This window comes from Argiope bruennichi, chromosome X1 (genome assembly GCF_947563725.1).
Source record: "Argiope bruennichi chromosome X1, qqArgBrue1.1, whole genome shotgun sequence".
Taxonomy (NCBI): Eukaryota; Metazoa; Arthropoda; class Arachnida; order Araneae; family Araneidae; genus Argiope; species Argiope bruennichi.
The window spans coordinates 35640747-35667520 of record NC_079162.1 but is presented as its reverse complement, the minus strand read 5'-3'; the positions used below and the strand labels follow the sequence as shown (position 1 = coordinate 35667520).

The 26774-nt window shown below is 29.2% G+C and overlaps 1 protein-coding gene across 1 annotated transcript; it reads right to left on the bottom strand.

Moving 5' to 3' along the window:
• Window positions 1-324: 324 nt before the first annotated feature.
• On the bottom strand, window positions 325-26219 carry LOC129958194 (amine oxidase [flavin-containing] B-like). The gene is made up of 15 exons (XM_056070466.1): window positions 26140-26219; window positions 21758-21816; window positions 18946-19040; window positions 16513-16650; window positions 12321-12428; window positions 9449-9540; window positions 8193-8334; window positions 6753-6813; window positions 6548-6642; window positions 6131-6290; window positions 5336-5435; window positions 4196-4307; window positions 2987-3084; window positions 1795-1969; window positions 325-794 (listed from the first exon to the last, which is right to left on the bottom strand). Exons 2-15 carry the CDS (start codon window positions 21795-21797, stop codon window positions 642-644), a joined length of 1569 nt encoding a protein of 522 aa, XP_055926441.1. The 5' UTR covers window positions 21798-21816; window positions 26140-26219; the 3' UTR covers window positions 325-641.
• Between the last annotated feature and the right edge of the window lie 555 nt (window positions 26220-26774).

The window sequence follows — 26774 nt, the reverse complement described above, 5'->3', positions numbered from 1 at the left end:
TTTCAGCGTGGGTCTCTCGAAAACAAGGAACCGTACGTTTAGGGTTCTTCGGATTCTTTTTATATACTAAGCGTAAGGAATAACGCAATGTGGAGTGATGTGGAGGTAAATACGAGACACCCAATATATGTGTTTTATGCGAGATTTGTGTAAGTTAATACATCAGGAAAATGCTGATTTTCGGAAATTTTATTTAAAATTTGAATCACACAATTGTATTATATGCATATATACCTCAAAATTACCAAAATGTAATAAGTTAATGAAGAAAGTAAATTTATTGTGAAAGAAAAAGTGCGGCACATAAGGAGAAGGAAACATACAAAAATTAGTTAACGTTTTATTGTTCGATATTTATTTATACTGCTAAATGTACCAAAGTAATATATATATAAAATTACTAAAACACTTAAAATATAGTGCAAATACATTTAGGTATTCAGTAAAATGCCTACTTTATCAATACGGCTCCTCTTCGTTGACTTCGTTTTACAGTAATTGGAATAATCAAACGTTGACAGTAAATCTTGGAAAACTTGTGAAAATATTATTGTTATCTTAGATGTCTTATAATCAAGGAAAATACATTTCACAAATCATATTTTCATTCTACTTTTCAATCAAATAATAAGGTTCTTAAACTATTTCAATTTTGGAAAATATTTAGGACATTTCAGAAAAGCAAAGGTTGCTGCTCCTAAAATGGTTGTGATTGTTACAAATTTTAAGAAGCCTGGAACAGATGGCGTGTATTTCTCCCCAAAAGTATCCTCAAAAGGTAATGGAGGAACATCCTGAAAATACAAAGAAAATATATATTAAAGATTGGTTTTTTTATATTAGAGAATGCAATTCCTTTATATATTTTTTTCTAATACGAGCAATTTCTGAATACTTATTTGACAAAAAGTTTTCGATGATGCTGTCATCAATCAGAAAGTAACAATTTTTTAATCAATATTTATTAAGTTTCTTTTAAAGTAATGTTTTTTGACTACAATGTACTTTTGCTAATATTTTTGCAGTTCCTCACAAATTCTCTTCCTGTCGTTTTCATATAACCCCATCAGAGTTTGTAGCGAATATTTTTTATTGCATCAACAAATTCAAAATGATGAATTCGAAAAGACAATTTAAACCATGAGAATAAGAAAATGTCAAGACATTTTTTTTGAAAGAAATCCATAATGAATCTGCTGACTAAAACAGGGGAATTCAAAATTTGACAGTTAAGCTATTATGTGAGACAGGAGACATAAAAATATGCAAAAATCATGCTGCAGAACTAAGACTCCAAATGCCAGTCGTATGAACTAAAAGGATCGCGAATGGAAAAAATGCATATGAATGCTTAAAATGCATCTCCTGTACTCAGTAACTGACAATTGTCGGAACATAATTTCAAAGATTGTACTGTGTCCAATCACGATAGTTTTTAGGATCTTTAACCAAGATTTAAATGAGATCAAGATCACTCTTACTGAGATATTTGCTTCCGAATTCACGTTTGTGATTTATACAATCAATAGAATTAGACAATCCCATATCTACTATAGCTTGATTGTAGAAGAGAACGTAATTTGATTACAACAATAAATAACAGGCTTGAGTCAATTCACGTCAGTAGTAGGCAACGTTTAAACAGACGAATGCCGTATAAAAACTTGTTTTTTTGTAAATTTTCAGCAAAACATATCTTTTGTTTATTTTTTCTCCTGGAAAATTTATATTTAAACATGTATTTAATTAAATTAAATACATAAATATGTAATTTAATAAAATAAATCTACAAACCCGAGAATCTGGTTCCTTTATCCAAATTTTGTCGGGAGTTATTTTCCCCATTCTACAAAGCACTTCCCGTGCGGCCCTTTCTCCTGCTTCTACGGCTCCATTCATATAGCCGGACCACTTTATAGATGTTTCAGTGCCAGCGAAGTATAATCTGTCTATGGGAGTCCTTAAAGCTCTGTAATTAATAATTAAATCTATGACATCATTTTACTCTATAAAAACAATGAAATATATAACATAAATAATAGATATTTGCAAAACTCAAGCAAATGTAGAAGTAAAAAATTAGGTCATCTTTATAGATATTTCAGTGCCAGCGAAGTATAATCTGTCTATGGGAGTCCTTAAAGCTCTGTAATTAATAATTAAATCTATGACATCATTTTACTCTATAAAAACAATGAAATATATAACATAAATAATAGATATTTGAAAAACTCAAGCAAATGTAGAAAGTAAAAAATTAGGTCATCAATGAAACAGTGCAATAGCAAAATTTTCATTTTAGATGCGGTGGTAAATAATCTCTGTCTTGTGTTTTAGTTCAACCCCAATTCAAGCCAAATGACATATAGGTAATGTTATGTAATTTTTTAATGATAATGGCAATTATGATATATATTATGAAAAAGCATTATTAAAGTTATGGAGGTACTTGTTTATTTTTAAGGCTCCTACAATAACCTGCCAAAAAATGCAAACCATCACCAATTTGATGATTATCAAATTGGTGGTTATTGGCTATCTTAGCGTAGTTTGAAAATCTCCAAATAAATCCATCATCTTAACGATCTTCGCGTAATCTGAAAATCGTCAAGTAAGTCGGAAAACGCAAACCTGTTTGCGAAACGTTAACATCTTATATATAATGTATTTTAGCGATATTGATGTAATCTGAAAATGTCTGAATAAACTGGGAGCCTTAAAAATAAACGAGTATTGATATATTCTATCTTCTTATATTCGAACATAGGTTATTTTGATAAGCATATAACACATTTAACTGCCATATTTCGTCATTTTTTTACATGCATGTTTTATTTTATTTGAATGATTTCATATTTTCATTTAGAAATAGATATGGAAATGAAGCGTTAAGGCAGCATATTCTATTCATCGTAGCATTATAATATATAAAAAAACGACCCCAAGAAAATAAAATGAGATATAAAAGTAAGCCAGATAAACATACCTTCCATAACGAGTGAGAAAACCAGGGGGGAGCATTGCTGTATAGCATCCACCTACATATTGTTCTTCCATCCAGTTCTTTTCTTCATAATGGATTACCTTTTAAATGAAATAAAAAAAGGCTTGTTCCAATTCAAAAAATATTACAGCATGACTTTTTAACAATGAAAGTATCAGGTTCCAATAAAAGAACTGATATATATTTTAAAAAAAATTCTTCTTTACTTTTTCATGTAAAATCCTTTTCCATATATGTCAGTGGTCGAAAACTCGCTTCACGATGTGCAGTCTTCATCAAAAATGTATTTATGTAATGAATACTATCCACCCCGGGGACATTTAATAAGCTGGAGAAAGATATGAATCGGTATGAACGATTTTCAGCATCACGAAATTTCGCAACTTAGATCAAATTCGAGAAAATATTATGATTTTCTTCGTACATAGAGCATTTGCGAGTTTTTCCGTATTTATTACACCAGATGAGCCGAAATCTAGATAGGTGAAAATGTTTATGAATATTTGCTACATGTATCAGAATTCTGATATTTAAATGAAAAAAAAAAGAAATTTTAAGTGACAATTAATTTTGTTAGCATTGTTTCTTATTGCAAGATTTTTAAAAAGTATTATCGTATGGAGAGTTTTTTCAATACTGAGCAATTTTGAAAACTATCTTTCCACTGGTTTATTTTAAGTTTTGGACAGTTTGTAGTCTGGTAATCACAGATGCTCCGATCATCATGCTCCGATGTTTGAAAGGTCGCAAAATTCAGTGTTTCTCTTTACTTTCAAGATCACAAGGTGATTTTTCTTGGTCGCAACTAAGGTAAAATAATTAAACGGTATTCCTACGTTTGTTTTATAGAAAATGGCATACTTCATTTACATTTTGGAAATGTTTAAACAGTTCTGGACGTTTTTGAATGCTATTAAAGAGAAAGAAATTCTAAAAAGAATATTCCATGAACTTGTCTAGAATTCTCCAGAATTTAAAAGCAAGCTAAAAAATTCTGATATGTGGATAAACATTTATTTAGTATTGAAGATAATGTATTAGTAAAAACTATTGTTCTTTGTAAAATTCTAAATTTTTTTTGCTCGGATTTTGACCTTTTATAATATACATAATAAACTGACGTAATACGTTTGCTTTTATGAAATATTTCACATTCATGATAAATATGCGTTGCTCTAAGTTCATGAATACCTTTGCAGCTTCGGGGCAACCAGTTGCTTGTACTAAACTTCTTGCTATTGCATTTTTACGTTCTTCAGGGGTCCAATTGCACATTTTTCGGCATTTATCACCTGTAACGAATCTGAAAAAATAAAATGAATAATTGTTATTAGATTTTAAATATATTTAATGTTAGATGATGTACGTACTCAAGCACAAGTATCGTTCAAATGAAGTTTTATCCCGAAGAAAAAAATAGACATATCAAATATAAACTACGGTAACAAATATAAACTACTATACTGCAGAGTTTCTAAGAAAATCAAATTGGGTATAGCAGGAGCATATTTAGTTATTCATCTCTACAACGCAAAAATCTATTCTCCTACTTTCAATCTAAATTTAGATTCGCAAATGCGATTAAGATCCAAATATAAATGGTTTTCTGGATTTTTTTTTATTTTAACAATTCTGGAAATTCGGGATTTGTGAAATGTAGATAAACATTTTCAAATTTCCTTTTAGAATTAATGTCACTTTCAGACTATTTAAATCGCAAGAATTTAGACTATATAAAGTTCAAAAAAGAGGTAGAATGTTTTATGATATTATTTATAACACATTTTAATTGTCAATGTGTGTGCATATGCTTCCCCCCTCCTTAAAAAAGATTGGACATTTCTGGTTATGAAATTTTCTCTTCAGAGGAATTACTATATTGCTACAGATTTGGAGATTCAGATTATAGGTTCATAGCGTATCAATTTTTTACAAAGATATTTGACTTGCGTTTTGCTTTGATCTTAAAATTTGAATTTAGTGCTTCTGGTCTCTTTCAGTGGTACAGTGCTACAGTAGATGACTTCTAATTCAGTTTTACTGAGACATCATAAAAACCATTGGTTAGTAGAATTATTTCGGATTTTAAAGTGTATGCAGATAAGGGTGAAAAATAATGATTTGTCCTGAGTGCTATTTATTCTTGCTGTTCTACTCGTCTCGTTTTTCCTTTTTCTTCCCCTTTTTTCAATTATGATGCGAAAAATAATATAGAATTACATCAGTAATTCCTCAAGATTCCTTACATCAATATTTCATTCTCTCAAGAATGAAATATTGCACTTCCATTTTATATCAAACATTCTGTGATCCAGGAAGATAACTACTGACCCTATAAGAGCAGGAAAACTTCCGTCTGGCTTGGAATCATCCAGTGAATAAAACATCGGATGCTCATCTTCTCCTAATATCAAATGAGTACCATTTAGACCTAAAAGTAAGCAAAAAAATCGTTTATCAGAGCAATTGATTTACATTTGATTTTACATCAACTTTTCTCTAGAACCGAGATCGAATCGATGATTTATCATTTTAAACTCACGAATGAATTCCAAATTAATTTGATTTCATTGAATGATACTAATTCATTGATGCTGAACTGATAGTGTTTCTAAATTACTTTTTTTTTGCTAATACTCTAATTATATCTACGTATTACATTTTACATCCCAATAATATCTACATAATACATTATATATCACAGTTATATCTATATATTATACATAAACAGAGTAACTAAGAGTGGGCACTGCAGTCATAATGCATTATTATAGACAAATTATTTACACAGAAAAAGAATGGAAAGTGAAATTAATTGATAATTTTAATTCTAGTGAAAGATTCAAAAATTGATAAATAGCTTGAATTTAGTTTAGTTAAAAAGAGAAAATATCTTGCTAACTTGAATTACGCTGTTAAAATATTTTACAGGATATATTTCTTACATTTAAATTTAATACTTGATATTTTTAATTTTTATAACAAATTATTCCTTAAATATATTGATGTAAACTATTACATTCAGATTATATATATATATATCTTTCAAGCAAAACTCTAAAAACTCTATTTGATGTTGTTTGCTTTAAAATTGAGTAAAAATATGTTTAATTCAAATTTAGTAACCTTTTTCTTTCCAGAAAGGCGTTCTATAATATAAATGAACTTTAATAACAGTTCCCATAGGCATTCTTTGCATAAGTTGATTACGCATCGGAGGTAGTTGTGGGGTGAAGTGGATCTTCTGCTGTAGTCCTGGAGGACATGCTAGAATGACGTATTTAGTCTAGAAATGAAAAAAAGTATAAATATGTGTCATTGCTTTCATCAAAAGTTATAAAATTCCGACTCTTATTCAAATTAAAACATAAACTTGCTTGTTACACACACATATGGAACTATAATTCTTGAAATTTAGATTGTACATTATGTAATCTGAAGATATTGTCAAGAGGCGAAGAAACAGTAACAACGAGTAATAATTCTGAATCTCCAAATTTTAGAAGAAGAAGAAGAAGAAAAAAAAAAAAGGCATTTATTTACCTTATACTCTTTTCCTGCTAATGTTTTCACTAAAACAAATTCCTTTGATTCTTGATTTATACCAACTACGGGACTATTCTTAAGGACGACGCCATCTATAATAAAAATCAAATAATTAATAAGAAATACTTTTATATCTTTTTTATAGCAGGCGAAGATTGTAAATACTGCAATAAAATATTCTTATAATTAAAAATATATGTACCTCCCAGTCTCTGAGCAATTTTTTCACTAATTTGTTGAGATCCACCAAGGAATTTTCTTTCCTAGAAAGAAATGCAAAACATTCATAAGATATTAAGGAAACAAAATATTTATTATATGTAAATGTAAATTATGAATAATTTATATTTGATGTTTAAACTATTGTATTGATTCTAAATTAATAACTGTTCCATATTATTTCATACGGATTAAACTGTTTAAAATGCTTTGAATTGTTTTATGCATATATCCTAAACTGAGAAAGTTTGTTCGTAAATAATATATTATGCTAAACATTCATAATATATATTAGATAGAAATGCTAAACATTCATAAAATATCAAGGTAAAAAATTATTTATTATATGTGGATGTAAATTCTGAATAATTTTGATTTGATGTTTAAATTATTGCATTGATTCAAAATTAAAAACATATTCATATTGTTTCGTAGGGATAAGTAAAATATTTTAAATTGTTTTATGGATATATCTTGAACTGCGAATTTTTCTTTGTAAATAATATATTATACTATCACACAGGGAAAATATTTTTACATATTTTGAATTGAAAAATGATTAATCATTTAAAAGAGAAAGAACAAGGATTTAATTTTGATGGAGCAATAATACATAAATTACAATGCATTGTAATTATTTTTAACATGTTTATTATCACGGTTCAAGCTTGATGTTTGGACCACCTATTTAATTAGATAACCTCTTTTTTGTTATCTCTTATTTATAATAGAGACAGGTTCATCTAATAAGATAGATGATTTGGCACAATTAAATAGTAGGTGTAACTCACGAGTGATGCTCATATCAGTGAATGTGTAAAATATATACCAGATTAAGAATGGAATACTATTGCACCAATGAATAACAAAATGCAACAAAATCTTTTTTTAACATTATGCAAAGATATGATGAAATTTTTTCTCTGGGTGAAAATAAATTAAAGGGAGGAAAAAAAAAAAAAAAAAAAAGGAAATAGCAATGATCTGAAAATTCTTGATTTAATAACACTCTAGAGAGAATTTTGGAAATTTTAATAACCACAGCTTTAGTTTTTGAAATCATCTAGATTTTTGGGACAAATAATCGAAACAATTTTTTTATATTACTGATTAAGAATATTTTTAAAATTCGTGAGGCCTCGTCTCTTGGACAACATATAAATCGCCTATCAATTATTCATATAATTTGATTGGCTATACTTTTATAATGTTGTATATGAATAGTCATTCATTTCGTATGGCACGTTCATGTTAACTTATTCAAGTGTTTGAACTTTTTAACCAGCAATGAGTACAAATATCAACCAAAACAGTTCATGGTTTTAAACATATAAAGGAAATGGTTTCAAATGGCCGGTGAGTTCATATTTAATACACTTTGTAAATTTTTAAATAGCTATTATAGTTATAATATTCTATTTACCTGGCCACCATTTATGGTGTAAATCATTCTTTTCATTCCTCCACACTGTTTCACATACCATAAAAACATCAGTAGTGATGCTTCGTATTGTTCTGATGTGATGAATGTAGTACAGAGCTCTCTATAAAATTGACGCGCTCGTCTAGAAAAAAAAGGATAGCAAAATGTTAAAAGATAATTATGTTATTTTTCTTTATAGTCAAAAATGTCCAAGGAAATAAGCAGATTAAATATGTTAGTTCCATAGTTGATAAATGACAAAAATGGATGAGAAAATAAACGTTTTTGAATGTTTTCATTTGATAATAATGGTTTCCTGATTGATGGATGAAGGGTTTCAGACATGATTCCTCTCAATATCTTTTATATATGTACGTCGGGTGCCAATTAAATATTGTCATAATCAATCAAATGATCCCTTGTTATTGCGGCAAGAAATTCAAAGAGTGATTTGCCGACTTGTGCATCGTCTGTTCCCAATTCAAAATTACTAGGTCTGTCTCAGATATACACTGTATATAAATATGTACTTTAATCTAAGAAACCAAATAAAAAAGAAAGTTTAGTCTTAACTGTTTGAGATGGGATAAATCTAGATCTGAATAAAAGACTACACTTGGCAAGCAGGAAAATACTTCGCCAGTGGCCTAGTACCGACAGATTCTTGTCTCAAAAATTGGGGTGCCACTGATTTCAAACACTTTTTCATGTTTTTTTCTTTACTGTACATCTATCTGTTTAGAGTCCAATTTAAGTTGAATTAATTATATAAAAAATTTGTGTTAATGTGAGTTAGAAGCTTTTAGAGTCTGTATCGGTTCAGATGAGGTCTTCGTAATTAGTGCGTAAAAATATTAAGAGGTTTGTTACTTATAACCGTTTTTCTAATTTTTAAAATAATCATGAAATAAAATTTGTGACAACAAATGGGAATTAACTCCTTTTAGCGATTTAATTTCTATGATTACTTAGAAATTTTTTCATGTTAACTCTCGGAGAAAGAGTACATTTTAAAAGAAGTTTCATTAATTTTTCTTGGTTTCTTGATTCTTTATGATTATTATATTCTTTATGATAAATATTTTTAGCAATTAATTTGATAATGTACATGTTTATTGAAAATTATATTGCAAGAATTAAAAATTCTTTCGGTATGAAAGGCATATGGAAGAAAGTTTTTTCCTCTGATTAAAAAGGAGCTACTACATAGGAATTTTGATTTAAAGAATTGTAACTAAATGGAAATATTTTATTACTTTGTCCAACAATGTTCCTTCAGAAAATCTTTAACTGTCATCAAATCCCATTCCTCTGCATGAGGGGCATCCCAAGGAGCATTTGCAGGTATCTAAACAATGAAAAATTTCAATCTTTTTATTCATGCCAATATTCTATTTTCATTCTTATATTTATGTTTAATTGTTGATTTCGTAATTTTTTCTATTTATATTTAGTTAATATTATGTGCAGTTTTAAATTTTGTTCTATATATATCAAAATTCAAAAATGTGTAAAGGAACTAGTTTTTTATAAGCAGGATATGCAATAGGAATTAAATAGGAATAAAACGCGCTCTAGCAGAAAGCTCATTTATCTGTAATAAGTTTTTTTTAATATGTTTTATATACAGTATGCCTTAATCATGCACCATAAATATCTTATAAATCTTTAAGATTATTCGCACATTTAAATTTGGAAAAACGAAATGAAAGAAAATAAATGAAATAAAAGAAACAAAATTCATTAAAATGTAAAAGCTGGATACTGAAGAAGTCACTTTTCCTCCTAGCGTCGTGATATGAACTTTTTCTTTAATAATTTTGTTTTATATATGGAACTCACATATTTAGAGAAGTATGGGATTCAAATATGTGTGATTTTTTAAGCAGAGGGATTCTAAACCTAGTGTTTATTTTTTTATCACCTTGGATACAAGGATAACATCTTGTATATAATACTCAATTAATAAATAAAAAAATCCAGCTTCCACTTATAACTTTTTGTTTTTGTTGTATGTTATCCTTTTAATACAATTTGGAGATAGGGATAAACCAGGAGTATGAGAAGCCAGATGGCGGAGGAGTGTCGTTTCTGCACTGCATTCCCTTTCAAAATTAAATTAGTAAGAAATACTAGACTATGCATCTTTAAAACGTTTAATTCTTACCCTCGAAAATAAGATTGCTACTTCAAATAAATAAAAATAATAATTAGTAATTCATAAACAGTTGTAGAAATATGTTAAAATTATTAAGTTTGCAGACATTTCAATTCATTTTATAATTTCGTTCTGCAAACAGATGTCATTTTACATTATTAGGTTATTTACCTAGGTCATATTTTTAAATTGAAATCATTTTTTAAATAGAATGAACATAAATTGAAAAATATTCTTTCATATTTTCATGTTTTGGACTGCAATAAACATAATGTTTCGTCAAAAATAAAATATAACAAAATAATCGTAAAATATACATGATCCTTTTATTGACATATTATCATTTTACGAATTTCAATATCAATATAAAATAACTATAGAGTCTAAATGTAAAAATAATTAATTGGGAAATGGTCCCTTGCTTATCCTATCATTTTCTCCATTCTATTTTTTAAACCTGCCCCTTCCAGCATTATCAGAAAAGTCAGAGCAGTCGAACATTGCTTAATTTACGATTGCACCGCTGGATAAACAGTAGTATAATATAACATATACGAATACTGCTTTATTGTAGCATGCATCGAAAGTCATAACGTTAAAAAAATGTTAATTTAACGTTTCATAATAAATCCTTCCAAGTATATCCATTCAGCTGACAGGAAATCTCTCGAGATTCCAAATACGTATGTATTCTGTAGCGAAAACAAAAGAAAAGACGTAACTGCACATAAGACCAAAATATCGACCAACAAATATCTAACAAACGATATGAAGTAGAAATTAATGCATTGCTGTAAAAGTTCTTAAAATGAGGATATTTTTAAAAACGAATATAACATCTGAAAATGGTTGTCAGAAGTGATTACAAAGAAAAATGATTTAGTGCATATTAATTTGTTGTAATTTTGGTGTAAATTATTTCTAGCTAACTCTTAATAATGATATAAAAACAAAAACAAAAGTTTGCAGAATTCTTGGTCTCGATCTTATTTTATGTGTATTAGTTCCTTGCTTCGTATAACACAACGGGTTCGAATAACAGAGTATTCTTAAAGGAATTTAATAAGAGTTTTATCTATTAAAAAAGAAAAACGCATAATCAAGAAAGTTTTTTTATTGATATATAAAGTACCAAAAGGCGAAACAAGTGATGTTGCCAACTTTGAAATAGCAAATTGTATTATGATGTAGTAAAAAAATTATAAACATTTCCATGAAGGAACTGTTTGAGCTATATGGATGAAATCTGGTTTATAGTCTTTTCACCAAATTTATACTTTCTATCAAATTGTGAACGAAATTCATTTAGAGATTGTCAAGCTGCCAGACCTAATATAACAGACTGACTACAAAACGGACAGAGCTAGATGAATAAAATTTGGTTTATACATTTAACATCTAAAGTGTAGGTATGTATCAAATTTGGAAACAAATTCGAGTAGGAGTTGACAGTCTGCCGATCTTTTCTTTTGCAAATATATAGAAGCGATAATTCTAGGGTAAAAGAATTTTGATTAACAGTTTTAGCATCTAAACTGCAGACCCTTATGAAATTTAGAACCACATCTGTCAAAGGATCGAACCATCCGTTGGTTTGTACTTTCATATACATGTAAACATAATAACTCAAAAGCGCACTGGTTTAAATATGTGAAATTTGGTATATGATAATGAGATTTTAATTGCAGTTCTATATCAAATTTGGATTTCAACCTTTTGGAAAAAAACTTTCAAAACACATATTGGGTTCTCTGTTATTTGTGAAATAACCGCATCAAATACATCGCCGAAGATCGCACGCTAGTAGAAACTTTTGTAACTATTGTTCGCCAATGGCAGACAGTTAATAACACACAAATACATTTATCAGAGAATATCCTTGAAAGCTTCAGATAAACTTGCTTATTTCACTTGTTACTAAAATATATCACCAACCCATTGATAGAAAGATATTTCACCCTAAATCTTACCTCTTCACCCATTTTATCAATTAGTCTTAATATGTGATTGAGATCCATATTAACTAAAGGATTTCTTTCGTAAGGTGACACTGTAGCATCATGGAGTAGTCTTCGTCCCTAAGAAAATGAAATAAGATTTTAAGAAACATGTATAAAATAATGAACAAAGAGTTTTTAATATATCTAATTTTTATGTATTACATTCTTTGGCAAAACTAAAGGAATGTTGGCATATGTCATCAAAATTAATGATTTACATTTCTGTAGAAATAAAATTTGCGATATGCATTATAAAGGAATTCTCAAATCTGTGATAAAGTATAAGTATATATAGTTATAAATTTCATTGCAGTAAAAATGTTTAATGGGCAAAAATGGATTGATGAATTTGAAGCATAGATAGATATATCCTAGCTCAGATACCAGGGTATAGAAAGAACCGTTTCATATAAGCTTTTAATTACAGTAGAAAACCTTATGCTCTTTCAAGGATATGGAATTATTTTTCTTTGAAGGCAGTTTTGATGTCTTGCAGAGTTCAAGAAGCGTGATTTCTTTGAATAAAATGTATACTAAAGTCGTCATGCAATTAACTATTCAATCAACTCATGCCTGGAGATTAAGAAGATAATTTCATGACCAAATTCTTTTCATATTTTAATATAAACAATAATCAGTTTTTTTTGTAACTGAATATTTTTGACTATTTAGAAGATTTTTTTCTTCATTTTTCATCATTTTCTCAAAATATCTGAGTGTAATAATCATCTCATTAAGAGTGACTTTGCAGAAAAAACTGTTAGCTACTTTACAAAGCATCGTATTATAAAAACTGTAATAAAAATTTTAATTTCTCTTATTTACGGTTGCCGACAGAATCTGCTTTATTACAGAATCACTAAATAATATCATTAATGGGAGAGAAAACTAAAATAAAATTGTAATAAATATAATGAAGTTAAATGTAACTGGTATAATTCAAATAAGAATTTCTGTTTGAAAAGAATGACAAAATAAGTGACAAAAGTGTAAAAAAAGATCATTTGGTTGTTATAACAGTGGAATTAGGGATTGCAATACCGGTATACCGGGATACCGAATACCGGTATTTTGAGCCATTTGTACAATTTCGTAATACCGGTATTCACAAGTTTAAATACCGGTTTTTCGGTATTTACTAAAAATTTTTAAAATTGTCTCCACTATATGTTCATTGATCATGAACATAGCAAAATAATATACGTTTTTGTTTTTATGTCTCCCAAACGGACGAAATTGATTAGCTAATAATTGACTTAATTAATTGCTTAAATCTAAATTACTGAAACATGGATTTTCCCCGAAAGAAAATATTGTATCCATAACGACTGATGAAAAAAGTTGGAAGGTTGATTGGTGCAAATAAGAAACTGATCCAAGCACATGGAATTCAATTAGGAGTAATAGATGTATTATACCAAAAAAATAAAGAACAGAAGAATCCAAATACTGTGGATAGAGAAACTTCGGATTCCGATTTTGAAGAGTGTAAGACTGAGAGTGATATTGACAATGAAGATAATGACTATGTAGTTGTTGAAGAAGATATTGCTAATGAGGATGAAATATTAACCATCAAGAATATGCTTCCTATAATTTATAAAGTTCGAAAAATTGTTAAGATGTTTAAACATTTCCCTATAAAGAATGATATATTACTAAAATATATACTAACTGAAAATAAAACAGAATATATGTTAATATTAGATTATAAAACACGTTGAAACAGTTTACTCCTAATGATGGAACGATTTTTGAAAGTGAGAAATTTAATCCAAAAAGTAATAATCGAAAGTAAACCTGTAAATTAAATTTTCAGATCGTGTATTCGACTTAATATCCAGAACTATATCAGCTCTACTTCCAATAAAACTGACTATTGAGGCATTATGTCGGAGAGATTCTAATTTATTAACAGCTAACGCAACAATAAATTTCATGTTGCAGTCACTGAAAGAACAGCACACATCACTATCTGAAGAATTATATATTACATTGAAAAATCGCACAGAAGAAAGGTATACCAAAATAGAAAATGTCTTATGGAATTTACATAATTATAATGATTTTAAAAATGAAAATGAAAAAGAAGAACAGAAAATAAGCAATTCAAATCTGATTAAATTTATAGTAAATTTTCTTAAAATTTTTTACCCTCAAACCTATCCACATTCAGAAGAATTTGGTTCAGTTATCGAAGATTATGATGACACTAATGTCGATAGTGAAAAGGAATTGTCTCTTCAACAAAAATTAGAATTAGCGATAAATAAAAAAAAATCAACGAACCAAAATACAATACAGAAATCAGCTATATCCAAACCCATCCGACGAGGAATCGATTTATTTGAAGATGAGGGATTTAGAAGTAAATACTTGGAAAAAGTATATCGCGCATTGTTAACAGTACAACCAACTAGCGTAGTTCCGAAAGAGCGTTTTCGACAGCTGGTAATTTTTACACAAAATTACTTTTCAGGCTTAATGACAGTACAATTGATGCATTATGTTTTCTAAAATCACATTTCAAAAATTTGTAATAATACCACAGACTAAATAGTGATATTTACACTTTTTTTTGTGATTTAAATAAATAAGATGTTCCTATACTTTTTTGTGATTATTTATTATTATAATGTATAAGTTACAAATTATTTTTTGTGGCATTTACACTCTCTAATAAAACTGGCAAATAAAATAAAGAAACACCTGTGTTTTCTTTCTTTTTCTAAAATTTCTAATACCGGTATTAAAACCGGTATCCCGGTATTAGATCTAAAAAATACCGAATACCGGTATTGAAATTTTGGTCCGGTATTGCAATCCCTAAGTGGAATTGACTGAAAATCATTACTTCACAAAAAATCTCCTGAGAAATCAAAATAAAATAAATTATTGCGTAGGGAAACCACTTTAAACTTGAAATTTAAATTACCCAAAATGAATAATGGTGCCGTAATTTTGAAGCCATGCCATAAGAAAACAATCTTTACGCTTTAACAAAGTAGAAAATAAAAACCTTCATGAAAATATTCGAACATCGATATATAGAAGTTTATTTTAAGTTATGTAAAAGTTTAACACACCATATATGGATGAAATTGGAAAAAACTTTTGAGGTCTCATTTGTCTCTAAACATGATTCCCTCAATAACACTAGAAACAGCATCTTCATTGATACCTTAATGATAATAATTACCCATGTTGTAACTTTTCTGTCATGTATTTGGATGGTGTGAGTTACCACACCCATAACTACGATTGCAGACAAATTTGGTATCACAAAAATTCTTGCGTCATAATCAATGTTTATGTAGCATCAGCCACATTTGTAGAGCAGCTGGTTCCTCAGGATATTATTTGTGTTTCAATCTTTTATGCTAACCTTGGTGCTCATGATTCCCACAACAAAGGATTTTTAAACATTAAATTGTAATTGTAATAGCCTCATACAAGTTCTGTTTATAGTATAAATGAGCCTTCTTAGGTAGAGTCCTATGATATCGTAGTGCCATTGAAACTGTAACTTTACAGATAATATGGCTTTTAAATGCACGTTGTTTTTCGAAGTGCCGCAATTTCACTTTCTATTTCACCATGTAAACTGCGCAGATAATAAGCAGAATCTTTCTTGTATAGCTTTCAACAACGCAAGAAAAACACGTAATTAGAAAAAAACAATAAAAATGATTTGAATCTCTTTGCAATAATTAAACATAACTTTGAAGTTAGTGCAAAATATTTGAAAATATACAAAATTCAGAAAAAAATGGACAATTGAATCAATATTATTAAAAGGAGAAATATATAAATTTTAAAATAGTATAAAAATTATTTTTGAACTATAATATTTGCTGAAGTTATAGCGGATGAATACCACGGTATCTTTTGATTTATTTTAATTCTATTTAAATTTTAGAAAAAAATTAATTTCGAGGAACACATTCCTAACCTCTAAAATATGTTTGTGCTTAATATGATGCCTCTACGTCAAACCTATACAGTGCCAACAGACGCGCATGCTCCGTTATTATTCGTCCTTTATAGAAAAAAAAAAAAAAAAAAAAAAAAAAAAACGGAATAGCTCCTCTAAACACGCAAAATGAGAAGATATGTAAATTGATAACGTATAGAATAAATAAAACTAGAAACTTTCACTTACATTTCGATAAAAAATACTTTTTTGATCTTGATATATCTTATAATTTTCCACACCAAGTTCTTTTGATAAACGAAGCAAATGATCTTGAGTTGGTCCAACATATGATCCTCCTAAGTCAACGTAATTTACTTTGGGATCCTGTAATATAATGACACAAATAAGAAGTCATTTCCATCTGTTGAAGTTTCGCAAGTATATTTTTATTTTTCGATGTGGGCTGTAGGTATTAATACATTCAGCACGACAGTGCCATGTCAATTTAAATGAATTAGTGTATGACATCGCTATTTATCGTGTCGTGCTAATATGTAATCACACGTTATATGCTATTTACCACGCCGTGCTTAATATGTTAAACGACACGTAAAAATGCGATGAGTGATTTCTTGTAAATTGACATAAATAATGAGGAAATAAAAGAATAATATCTTAACTTAGGAACATCAGTTTTTGCTGAATATGAAAATTCTTGGTCAATAAGGAGCTTAATATGATAATTTTTTATCAATAAATTTTTGTTAATCCTTTAAAGGGCCATTTTTTCTAGTCATATTATGTTAAAATATTTTTAAGCTTAAAATTAGAATAAGAAAAGGGATTTATTTAGCTTATTAGATAAATTTAATTTGATTAATTAATTAATTTGGTTAATTAATAATTAAATAACAAATCAAGACACATTTTGTGTGAGATAAAGAACTGAAGCATCTAAGTTTCTGTCTTTCTAAAAAAATTTGTCAGAACTTATGCCAACCTACATAAATTCATACAAAGATTGATACATTTGGCGGGAAGCATACTTCCCACGACCTTAGAAAGGGTTAAGAAGGACTTTTACAAGGTATCCAAAAACTACTGACATCGGTTTTAATACTTAAATATTACCGACAGCTATTTTTTATTTAAAAATATAAATTATTATGCATAAAATATTCTACTGAGAAAAATGTAATATATTTAATAAGAACGTAAGTGAATGAGTTCAGCAATTTATCCAAGCTGTCTATCAAACGATATTGACAGGCATCCTATTTTTTATGCCCATTTTATACTTATATATACGAAGTGATGTTATTATAGTTTAATGTAAGAGAAAAGCATTCAAAACGTCTAGAAATAATAGATCTATATCGAATCAGGCCCCTGATGACCGAATGGCAACATATGGTTTTTCATTATCGGATTACCAGGATTTTAGAACCGATTCTGTAATAAAGGTGCAGAGCGATTGTTAGAGAAGTTCATTATTGATTAGACACATTGCAATAAGTCGGAAGGGTGAGTCAGACGACTAATTAAATCACTCATGTGCATCTGGGACGTGATGACCTTAATATCCAAATAAGATGTTCCGTTCCGAGAATTATTTTGCATTAATGAATTTATAAAAGTAAGTCTATATAAATTGAACCAATAGGTGGACAAGGGAATACGACTGTCTCGTGAAAACAAATCTACCCTATTTTTAATCGTAGTATAAATATGTTTTACTTTTACAGTATGTTGTGGTAGAATTCTATTAATTTAAAACTATGCAAGTGGGACTGCTGTTTGTGGGATTTTTTTCATAAGGGGAAGAAAAATTTTATTCAAAATCTTGTAAGTTATCAACATATTGTAACTGTGAGGCTGCGATCTCTGTGTATTAAGGTCCTCGGATTCCAAGATTGGATATCGATTCTACTGAAGAAAAGTTATACGAATCTTATTCACGCAAAACAGTTGCGGCAAATGCTTTCCCTTAAACTGGCGTGTAAGCTTGGAGAGGTGGTTGTCGTCTCAGATATGTTACACGACATTTTACTGCAATTCAAAATTGCATGTAGAGTTGCAAAATTGCAAAGCAAGATAGTTCTCGTGTTGTTTCTAAACGGGACATAACTTAATTAAATTAAAATTTTAAAAAGTAGAGAAGTCAAATACGTAATCTCGGATGATCACCTTCTATACATTAATAAGAAACTGTTCCTGATGGCGAATTTTGCTTACGAAGAATGTTGCATCTAATATATTCTTTTTGGTTATTGATGGGTAAGCATTTGCTATCCAATAAAATATATTTTTAAAAAAATCTGCATATTCTTGATTAAGAGCGAAATTGCAAAAATCGAGCGACATGGATACTTAATAGGATCCCGTTTTTGTATGTTATCATTGTCTGCTGTTCTCTGGTGTTAGAAAGCTCTGCAAGCCGTTTACCATCTTCAATAACACACGTAATTTTGGCTACTCTGATCATTTTTGAACTTTATATAATTATTTTATCACAATTTTTTATGATTAATTTTTGTCATTCGTCTAAACATAAAGTTTTCTTCTCACCCAAAATGATTACCTTTATAACAATGTAAAGTATTTTTGCATGAAAAAGAATACGTTTAACTATGAATATTTAAGATCATTTGGCACTTAAAATGTGATAGAGCCCTATACCCGTTTTGTGAAGGTTCGTCCACCAACACGGTCCATTGCTTCCAGTACAAGAACGCTCACTCCAGCTTCTTTCAACCATTTTGCAGCACAAAGACCTAACATAATAATAATAATAATATGTTACAAAATATGTAGATATGTTAGCAATGAGCATTCTACCTTAATTTAAGAATAAACATACTTTTTTTGTTGTTATGACATTTATTATAGGCTAAATAAGAAAGATCTTATAGTTCAATTTATCCGAGACCTTATCAAGCGACGATTGCTTGGAAAGGTCCCAGCTTTGAGACTGGTGAATGCCAGGTTTGGAACTCAATTTCTAGAAAATTGGTTTATCTGGCACACAGTAAGACGATTCATAAACCGAAGCGACATACTTATAAAGGGCAAACATTTACTTAAATTTTGAACAGTTAAAAAAGGAATTTTTTTGTTAGAAGGTAAGAATGCGTGTTAACAACTCTCAGTTAACAGCTCTCTACGCTTCCACACAAGCAAATGATGCTGTTCTTAGTACGCATTTGCAATTGACTTAAGTTTTATCATTCATTATTTATTTAATACATATTTAAATTAGTACGCATTTGCAATTGACTTAAGTTTTATCATTCATTATTTATTTAATACATATTTAATGATTTCAAAGCAAATTATTTTTGATTGCTTGTCAGAAGGCTTCTGTGCCAAGCATTATAATGTACATGAATTACATAAAAATGGTTACAGGTTCTGTTTCCTGGCTGTTTTTTTCCCAGCAGTATTCAAAAACGTGTAGACGGATGTGCATTTTTGCAGAATATTATTACATGCTATCGGTGTTTTTACTGGAGTCTAATTTGTTAATGTGAAGCAAATGTAGGCCAAGTTTCCCTGAGAGTTTCCAAGGAGGCAACTACTTTCATGCATTAGATCTAAGTCTGACTTCTACTTCAAGAGAGATCTTGCAGTTTCAAGTTCGTTTGACGAGCACAAGACGCTGCGAGTTCCCAATATTATGAGTACTCTACTCCTGGATTTATTGAGGTATACTAGAACAAATAGAATTGAAAGGATTATTTTATTTTCTATTAATATGCTATACTATTTCATTTTTATTCTATGTTTTATTAATGCAAGCAACACTGAAGGAAAATAAACTATATGTAAGACAAAAAACAATGTAGGTCAGGAAACAATCAGCAAGTCTAATCATGTTCCTTTAAATATCTATTAATACATAATTTATCGGTTGGATAGCTTTATTTAAAGTTTCTTGGTTATTTGTTTTATGACAGGAATTCGGTGTATAATAATCTTTTATTTCGAAATTAAGTCCTTGGAAAAACAATTTTTATCTTTAGATGATAAACATATCTGTCATATTATATTGTTGAGCATGATAAGAATTCTAAAATCAATCACCACGTGGTTCTAAGTCATTCTTCGGATAAATTTAATTATAAATGAACTATCTTTTAATATAATATGCGATATGATAAGTTTTTTAGATTTGGTTAAGATCATTTCCTTTCAGATACTTTACAAAATGTATACGGACACACGACAGATTACTTTCTTTTTAATTTCTTGTGAAGAAATATATGAAAAAATATAGCTTTCATATATGTCAAAGTAAATGACTCAAATATAGAACATTTTCAAGTATGAACGTTGGTTAATATCTTTCGGAACAGTCATTATGGAATTAAATTGAGCTTATATTTTTAAAAAAAATCTAGGAATACAATGATCAGAAGTCAGAGTTAACAAATGGTATTCGATTCCAAAAAAGTAGGTATTTTCCCTTTTGGAATGTTATCTCGCTTGTTTTCGTATTTTTTAAAGAGATGCAGCTGCATGAGTATGCATAATTGTGTATGCCTAAGTATGCTTCAAAAGATGGCATATATATAGCACAATGAGGAGTGGCAACTGGTCATTTATGTATTTCACAAAATTAACGCCTGTTTGAGCATGGATAGAATTGGCTGTGTATAACACGGGGACGACTTATCATGTTTAACAATAGAAAGAAAATTTATTAGGAACTGATTCTTCGGTGATGAGCTGATAAAAAATGATTGATGGATTTGTCACTTCACAAATCGTTATATGCGAAATGGCGAGCTAACTAGTTAATGAATTCGATGACAGGCTGTATTTTGTGAAGTGACACTCGGGACATTCCATACAATTTAGGATTTAGCACTTATTTTGCTGGAGTTACTAGTCACAGTAAATTTGAGATAACGTGCAGAGAGACAAAAAAGTCTAATGTTAATTGACATGCGGAATTAAGACATGCAACCATGACCTATAATCGTATTATTATATGAGATACCGTAGTAGGTATCGATGAGGAATTCTTGTATTCATCGCCTATTTTACTTTTTGATCTATAAAAATTTTTATCATTACTTAAAATATGAAAAATTTGCTTCCTAATCGAATAATTACCAGTTTCAAGACCTGGAGAGCGCTACTATTGTCATTTTCAAAATATATTTGGCAGAAAACATAAGGAAATTAGAACGCAATACATCTGAAGAAAGGAAACAAATCTGGCTACAAACTCTCGGAAGGAAAAAAAAAACATTTTTCAAATTTCAACCTTGCAAACATGAAACTTGTGAAGTTATGAAAAAGATCTAAAATACCTATTTTTCCAAACTTGGAAACATATCAGGTTAAAAAAAAAAGGCGGTTAAAAGTTAAGACATCAAAGTCATCAATGATTTGGCATACATTTTTAAGAGGATAGCAAAGGGAAAAAAGTTACTTTAAAAGTAATTTTTTAGATATAAAATGTGCATATAAATAAAAGACTCACCACTTATTCCGGCTCCTACAACGATCACTTCGGCATCCATATCGAAAATCGGAAATTATCTAACGAGAAACAATTCTAGATTAATTTGGAAAGTCTCGAGAGTGATATTGTATTTTAATTCTTGATTTTGCAGTTTTATCTTATCCTGCCGATATGACAATGCACAATCAAAAAAATAACCACAGAAAAATGTAAAAAAAATTACTTTCCTTATGATATCTAAAAAATACAAGACAGCCCGCTGTTCGCTTGCCATAATTTTTTTTTTGGGGGGGGGGAGCAAAAAACTGCGAATTAGCAATCTAGGCACAGGTTCGAGGAACTCCAGAACAGAAAAAAATTATGACTATGATTTTAAACCTTTAATTCACTTCAATTTGGGTGTAATTTGACTTCTCTAATTTTATTTACATTATTGAGGTGAATTTTGGTAACGAGATTGAAGAAAGTGACAGGAAAAGGATGGGCGTTTTCCATTTTTCCTATTTTATACTCAAAAATGACATATTCCTTCCTTAAATATTTCACATGGAAGTTTTATTTATAGAGCATAAAATTTTGTGAAAAAGTATACCAGATGATATCTTATTAAAACTCTGATATTCTGGTTTCTTAAAAATAAAAAGTTAAGTCGTCTCCCTCCCCAGAGATAATTCATACAGTCATAGAAGATCACTCATATTGTCAAAGAAAATCTATTCCTCAAACTCAACGTACACATATACAAGGTGTCCTAAAAAATGAAACAAATGTTTATTTTATTAACTATTGTAATAAGACATATACTTCCAGTAGCAAAGTTTCCTTCAATAAGGTATCGAAATAGATGAAAGTATTTTGATTTCCGCAGAAGGGGAAAATAAAAGGTTACAGCAACTAAAATTTTAAAGATCTCTGATAGTGGAAAAGAGTCAATGGGTAAAAGGATTTTCTTAGATTAATTTATGACAAAGTTTTGCTCTTCTATCTGTAAAACTTGTATTGATATTAAAAGGCTAATTTATTGACCTTGACCATTTTTCAATACATCTGATCTGTGTTTGAGCAAGACTTTCATTGTGATTTTCAAGGATAATATACATATCATGGAAGATTAACAAATGAGGCATAAAATAATATCACATTTATAGCTTTCATTAATTTTAGATTACTTATAATATAAATTGTCAGCATATATCAAAGTTTACTGCAATACGGAAATGCGTCATTCTTTTAGAAAGCACGCAAGTACGAGTAAATAATTTTATTTTCTTGCTTGGCATCTCAGCACTTCATTAATATATCTTAAATGTTGAATTCCTTTTTCTTTTTTTCTCTTCTACTCGAAGCAGCTCTCAATAAATCATAGCAACATCCATTATTAGCAAATTTCTTTAAGTCATGATGATTAATTGATGCACAATGTAACAAATATTTACCCGCATGTGTTTTTCTGTATTGAATAATTTTGTATTTCTGAAATAAATGTTTTCATCTAAATTTGTGATTAGCCCCTCTAAATTTAAAAGTGATCATTAATCTGAAAATTTTATGGAAGTAAATGTGAAACTTTGCGTGCGCATAAATGAGTTTAAGAGGAACATTTTACTAGTTGACACTTCTACACTAAAGGGGATGTATAAAAATTTATTTTCTAAACATTTTACTATGAACCTTTACATAAAATAAAGCGTTTTCATACAATTCGCCACTTCATTTAAGGAAAGTTTGTAACAGGAAGTATATGTCTAGGTGCAATATTTAGGGAAATAAAAGATTGTTCCATTTTAGGACAACTTGTATGTATGTGTGCGTTCATAATATAATATAAAGAAGATGAATGAGCAAGTTCGCGACGTTTCAATAGTTGAAAACATGGATTTTCCAATTTCGAGGTTGACGCTGGAATCAAAATAAAGGAATTGGTTGCGCATCAGTGAAAGTTGGTACTCTTGCATCTCGAATAACTTTTGAAAACCGTGCAACTCAATTAAAAGTTAGAATGAAAAGTTTTTTTAAAGTTTGAATTAAAGTGGATAGGAAGTAATTTTGTGGATGCGGTTAAAATGAATGTATTCCAACCGAGTTTCCATCCAGTCGAATGAATCATAGTTCAAACTTAGAAAGCCCAATCAAATTAGCTTCGATGTAGCATTTAAATGCGTCCTTTATCAATCTATACAAAACTAATACCAGGCAATCTAAAATCCCTTAAAAAATTTAGTGATTTTTAAAAAAAATTCTAAATTTGTTAATTTTTAAAAGCAAGAAAGAAAAAACCCCGGAAAAACAGAAATACGAAACTGCGTCCAATAAAACTTTGAGTTGACTAAATATTAAAAGTTCATATTTAATATGTAAAAAATGGGGCAGCAAATGTAAAAGAATTATAGGAAAATAAACGGAAGTCTGCAGCGACATCTGAAATCTGAAGTGAAAATCGTTAATCAAGATATCATTATGAATTAGGAAACGCCTTTCCTTCGCTAATTATTATCACTCATATAATGTATATACACAGCAAGTAAACAAATAGGAGAAAAATAAGATAAATGAAACTAAGGAAAATAAGAAATCAATTGTGTAAAATCATGCATTATTCACTGGTAACGGTTGTTAACTTTCCGTTCCATTGACGTCTGGGTTTTCATCGTTCTCGCTCAGCTGAAGAACTTCTTCCTTCATATGATTATCGTCTCATATAGTATTCTTTACAGCAATTTTAGGGGGAGTATAAATTCAGAATACCCTCTGCAATTAGCAAAAATTGGTAATTGTTATCTGATTATATGTTTACAGAATATAACCGTCAGAAACAGCTGTAGTGAGGGATCTTTTATAGCGGTTATTGACCCAAACCATGTTTGATAGTTTGTGAACTATAATTCAACAAATTTTTCACGTTGCTTAACCACATTTGAAACTGCAGATTCTTCTTGAGCAATACTGACATAGTTTCGGCAGCAGCAACGCAGTGGTGTTTAGTCTACCATACTTAAATTTATTGAATAGTTTGTTTAATATCTGAAAAACTGTGAGGTAATTCAAAGTAAATTAGAGAATTTTCAAAAAATCCGTATTCAGTAAGAATTGGACGGATAAAATAAATCAATCCTGATTTTGCTGAATGGGTTCGAGAATTTCCATAAAATCCATTTATTACGTACTGCTCACTTTGTAAGAAGATAATAAACTTGAGTAATATGAGAAAACAGACACATGCTAGTCACACAAGACTGCGTGTCAGTTCAAAAGAGTCATCATCTATGACGGACTTAGTATCTAAAAGGAATACAGGAAAAGAGGACACATCGAATTCAAAAACGTCAAATTTAATGTCCGAAAATAAACCGATTTCGATTTTTTTTTTTAGTTCAAGAACAATCATTTACGACAGGAAGTGTACTATAAAGATAAAGTCAGACATGTAATTACCTTTATCTTGAACAACACCACGTACATAAGTGAGTAAAAAGCAACTCTCGTGATAACACTGAAAAATTTTAATTTCTCATGTAGGAATTTCTATTATCCTTATTCTCTTGTTTCTCCCGAAAAGAAGAGCTTTTATTAATACAAATTTGTAGTTAAATAATTAAAATTTGTCTAAATTGTCTTAAATTCTATCAAGACATTGATTTTCAGAAAGTAGGTAAATTCCACTTTGGGTAAGTGAGAGGACACATTATAAGGTATTCAGAGACATGAGAATAAAATGTGCGAAAAATGAATTACTGATATGAAGGTAATAAAAGGTAATTTTTGCAAATTCAGGAAAAAAAAATGGATAAATAAGACACATTTTGTGAATTAATTAATAAATTATCACACTTAGCTATTAATAAATTATAGTAAATAAACAAAAGAAAGATTTTGATATTTATAATTTTAAATGCCTGAAGTCCTTTGAAAATAAAAACGATTAAAATCAAAATCAAAACTTATTTTTTAAGTACTGAAATGTCAAGAACTGCCGATTATAATAAAGAATAAGCTTGCTTATAAACATGAAGTAAAAGCAGGAAAAGTAATGACATCTATCGAGATCAATCATCTTTTTTTTTTTTTTTTTTTGAAATTATCAGGTATAAATTAATAAAAAAGGAATCATGTTAAATATGAAAAAAAAATTTAAAACACAATTTTATATCAAAATAATTATGAATTCTATTGATAAAGACTTTGGTTGCGAAAGTCAAAACCACCTGTGAAAACAACGATAGATGTAATAAAAACGGTACAACCAAACACTGATATATTCATATACTTTTTCTTCACAATTAAATAAAGACACATTTTAGATGTAAAATAAAAATTTGAGAATATAAAATTGCCTGCAAATTTCAAAAGACTGATTTTTTTGCAATAAAACTTAGAGATAAAAGAGGAATTTTCTTACTTACTACTTAGAAACAACACGCCGAGTCAAAACTAAAGAACGCCGGCTGTTTCTATTTTCGCAGAGAAGGCTCAATTTATTTTTAGAGTCACGTGATATACTCCTGCATCCTGTGATCCTGTTGACCTTCGTTCATAAGCTACAGCAGTGTTTCCTCTCAACTAATATTTTCCTCGGATTGGTGTTTGATAGCAAAATGCTTAAGAATTTTCAAAGCATTTTAGTCAAGAAGCATTGGTTATAATTTCCATCTGGTTAAAAATTTATTTACTTCTCCGTTTCCTCTCAAAAAGCTCATTAAGCCGAAAACATAAGGAAAATTATATGTTTCTTCTAATTTCCAAAAAGTTGGAGCGATGTGGATGCAAGAAGGTGGAAGAGTCTGATGAGAGATTTTCCAAAATGTACCATAAGCTTATATTAAAAAGTAGTCGATATTTGAGAGTGAGAATAATTTTTCAACTTCGTAAAATTGAAGTAATTCCAGTAATCGAAATTGCTGCTAAACTTCCAGAAAGCATGTTATTTTCTATGATGAAGCAATATTTCGTTTAATTTGAAATAGCTTTCTATTTTCAGTGCTAAGAGAGTTATGGGGAAATGAAAATTTCCATCCCCCCATGACTTCCAACTCCTTGG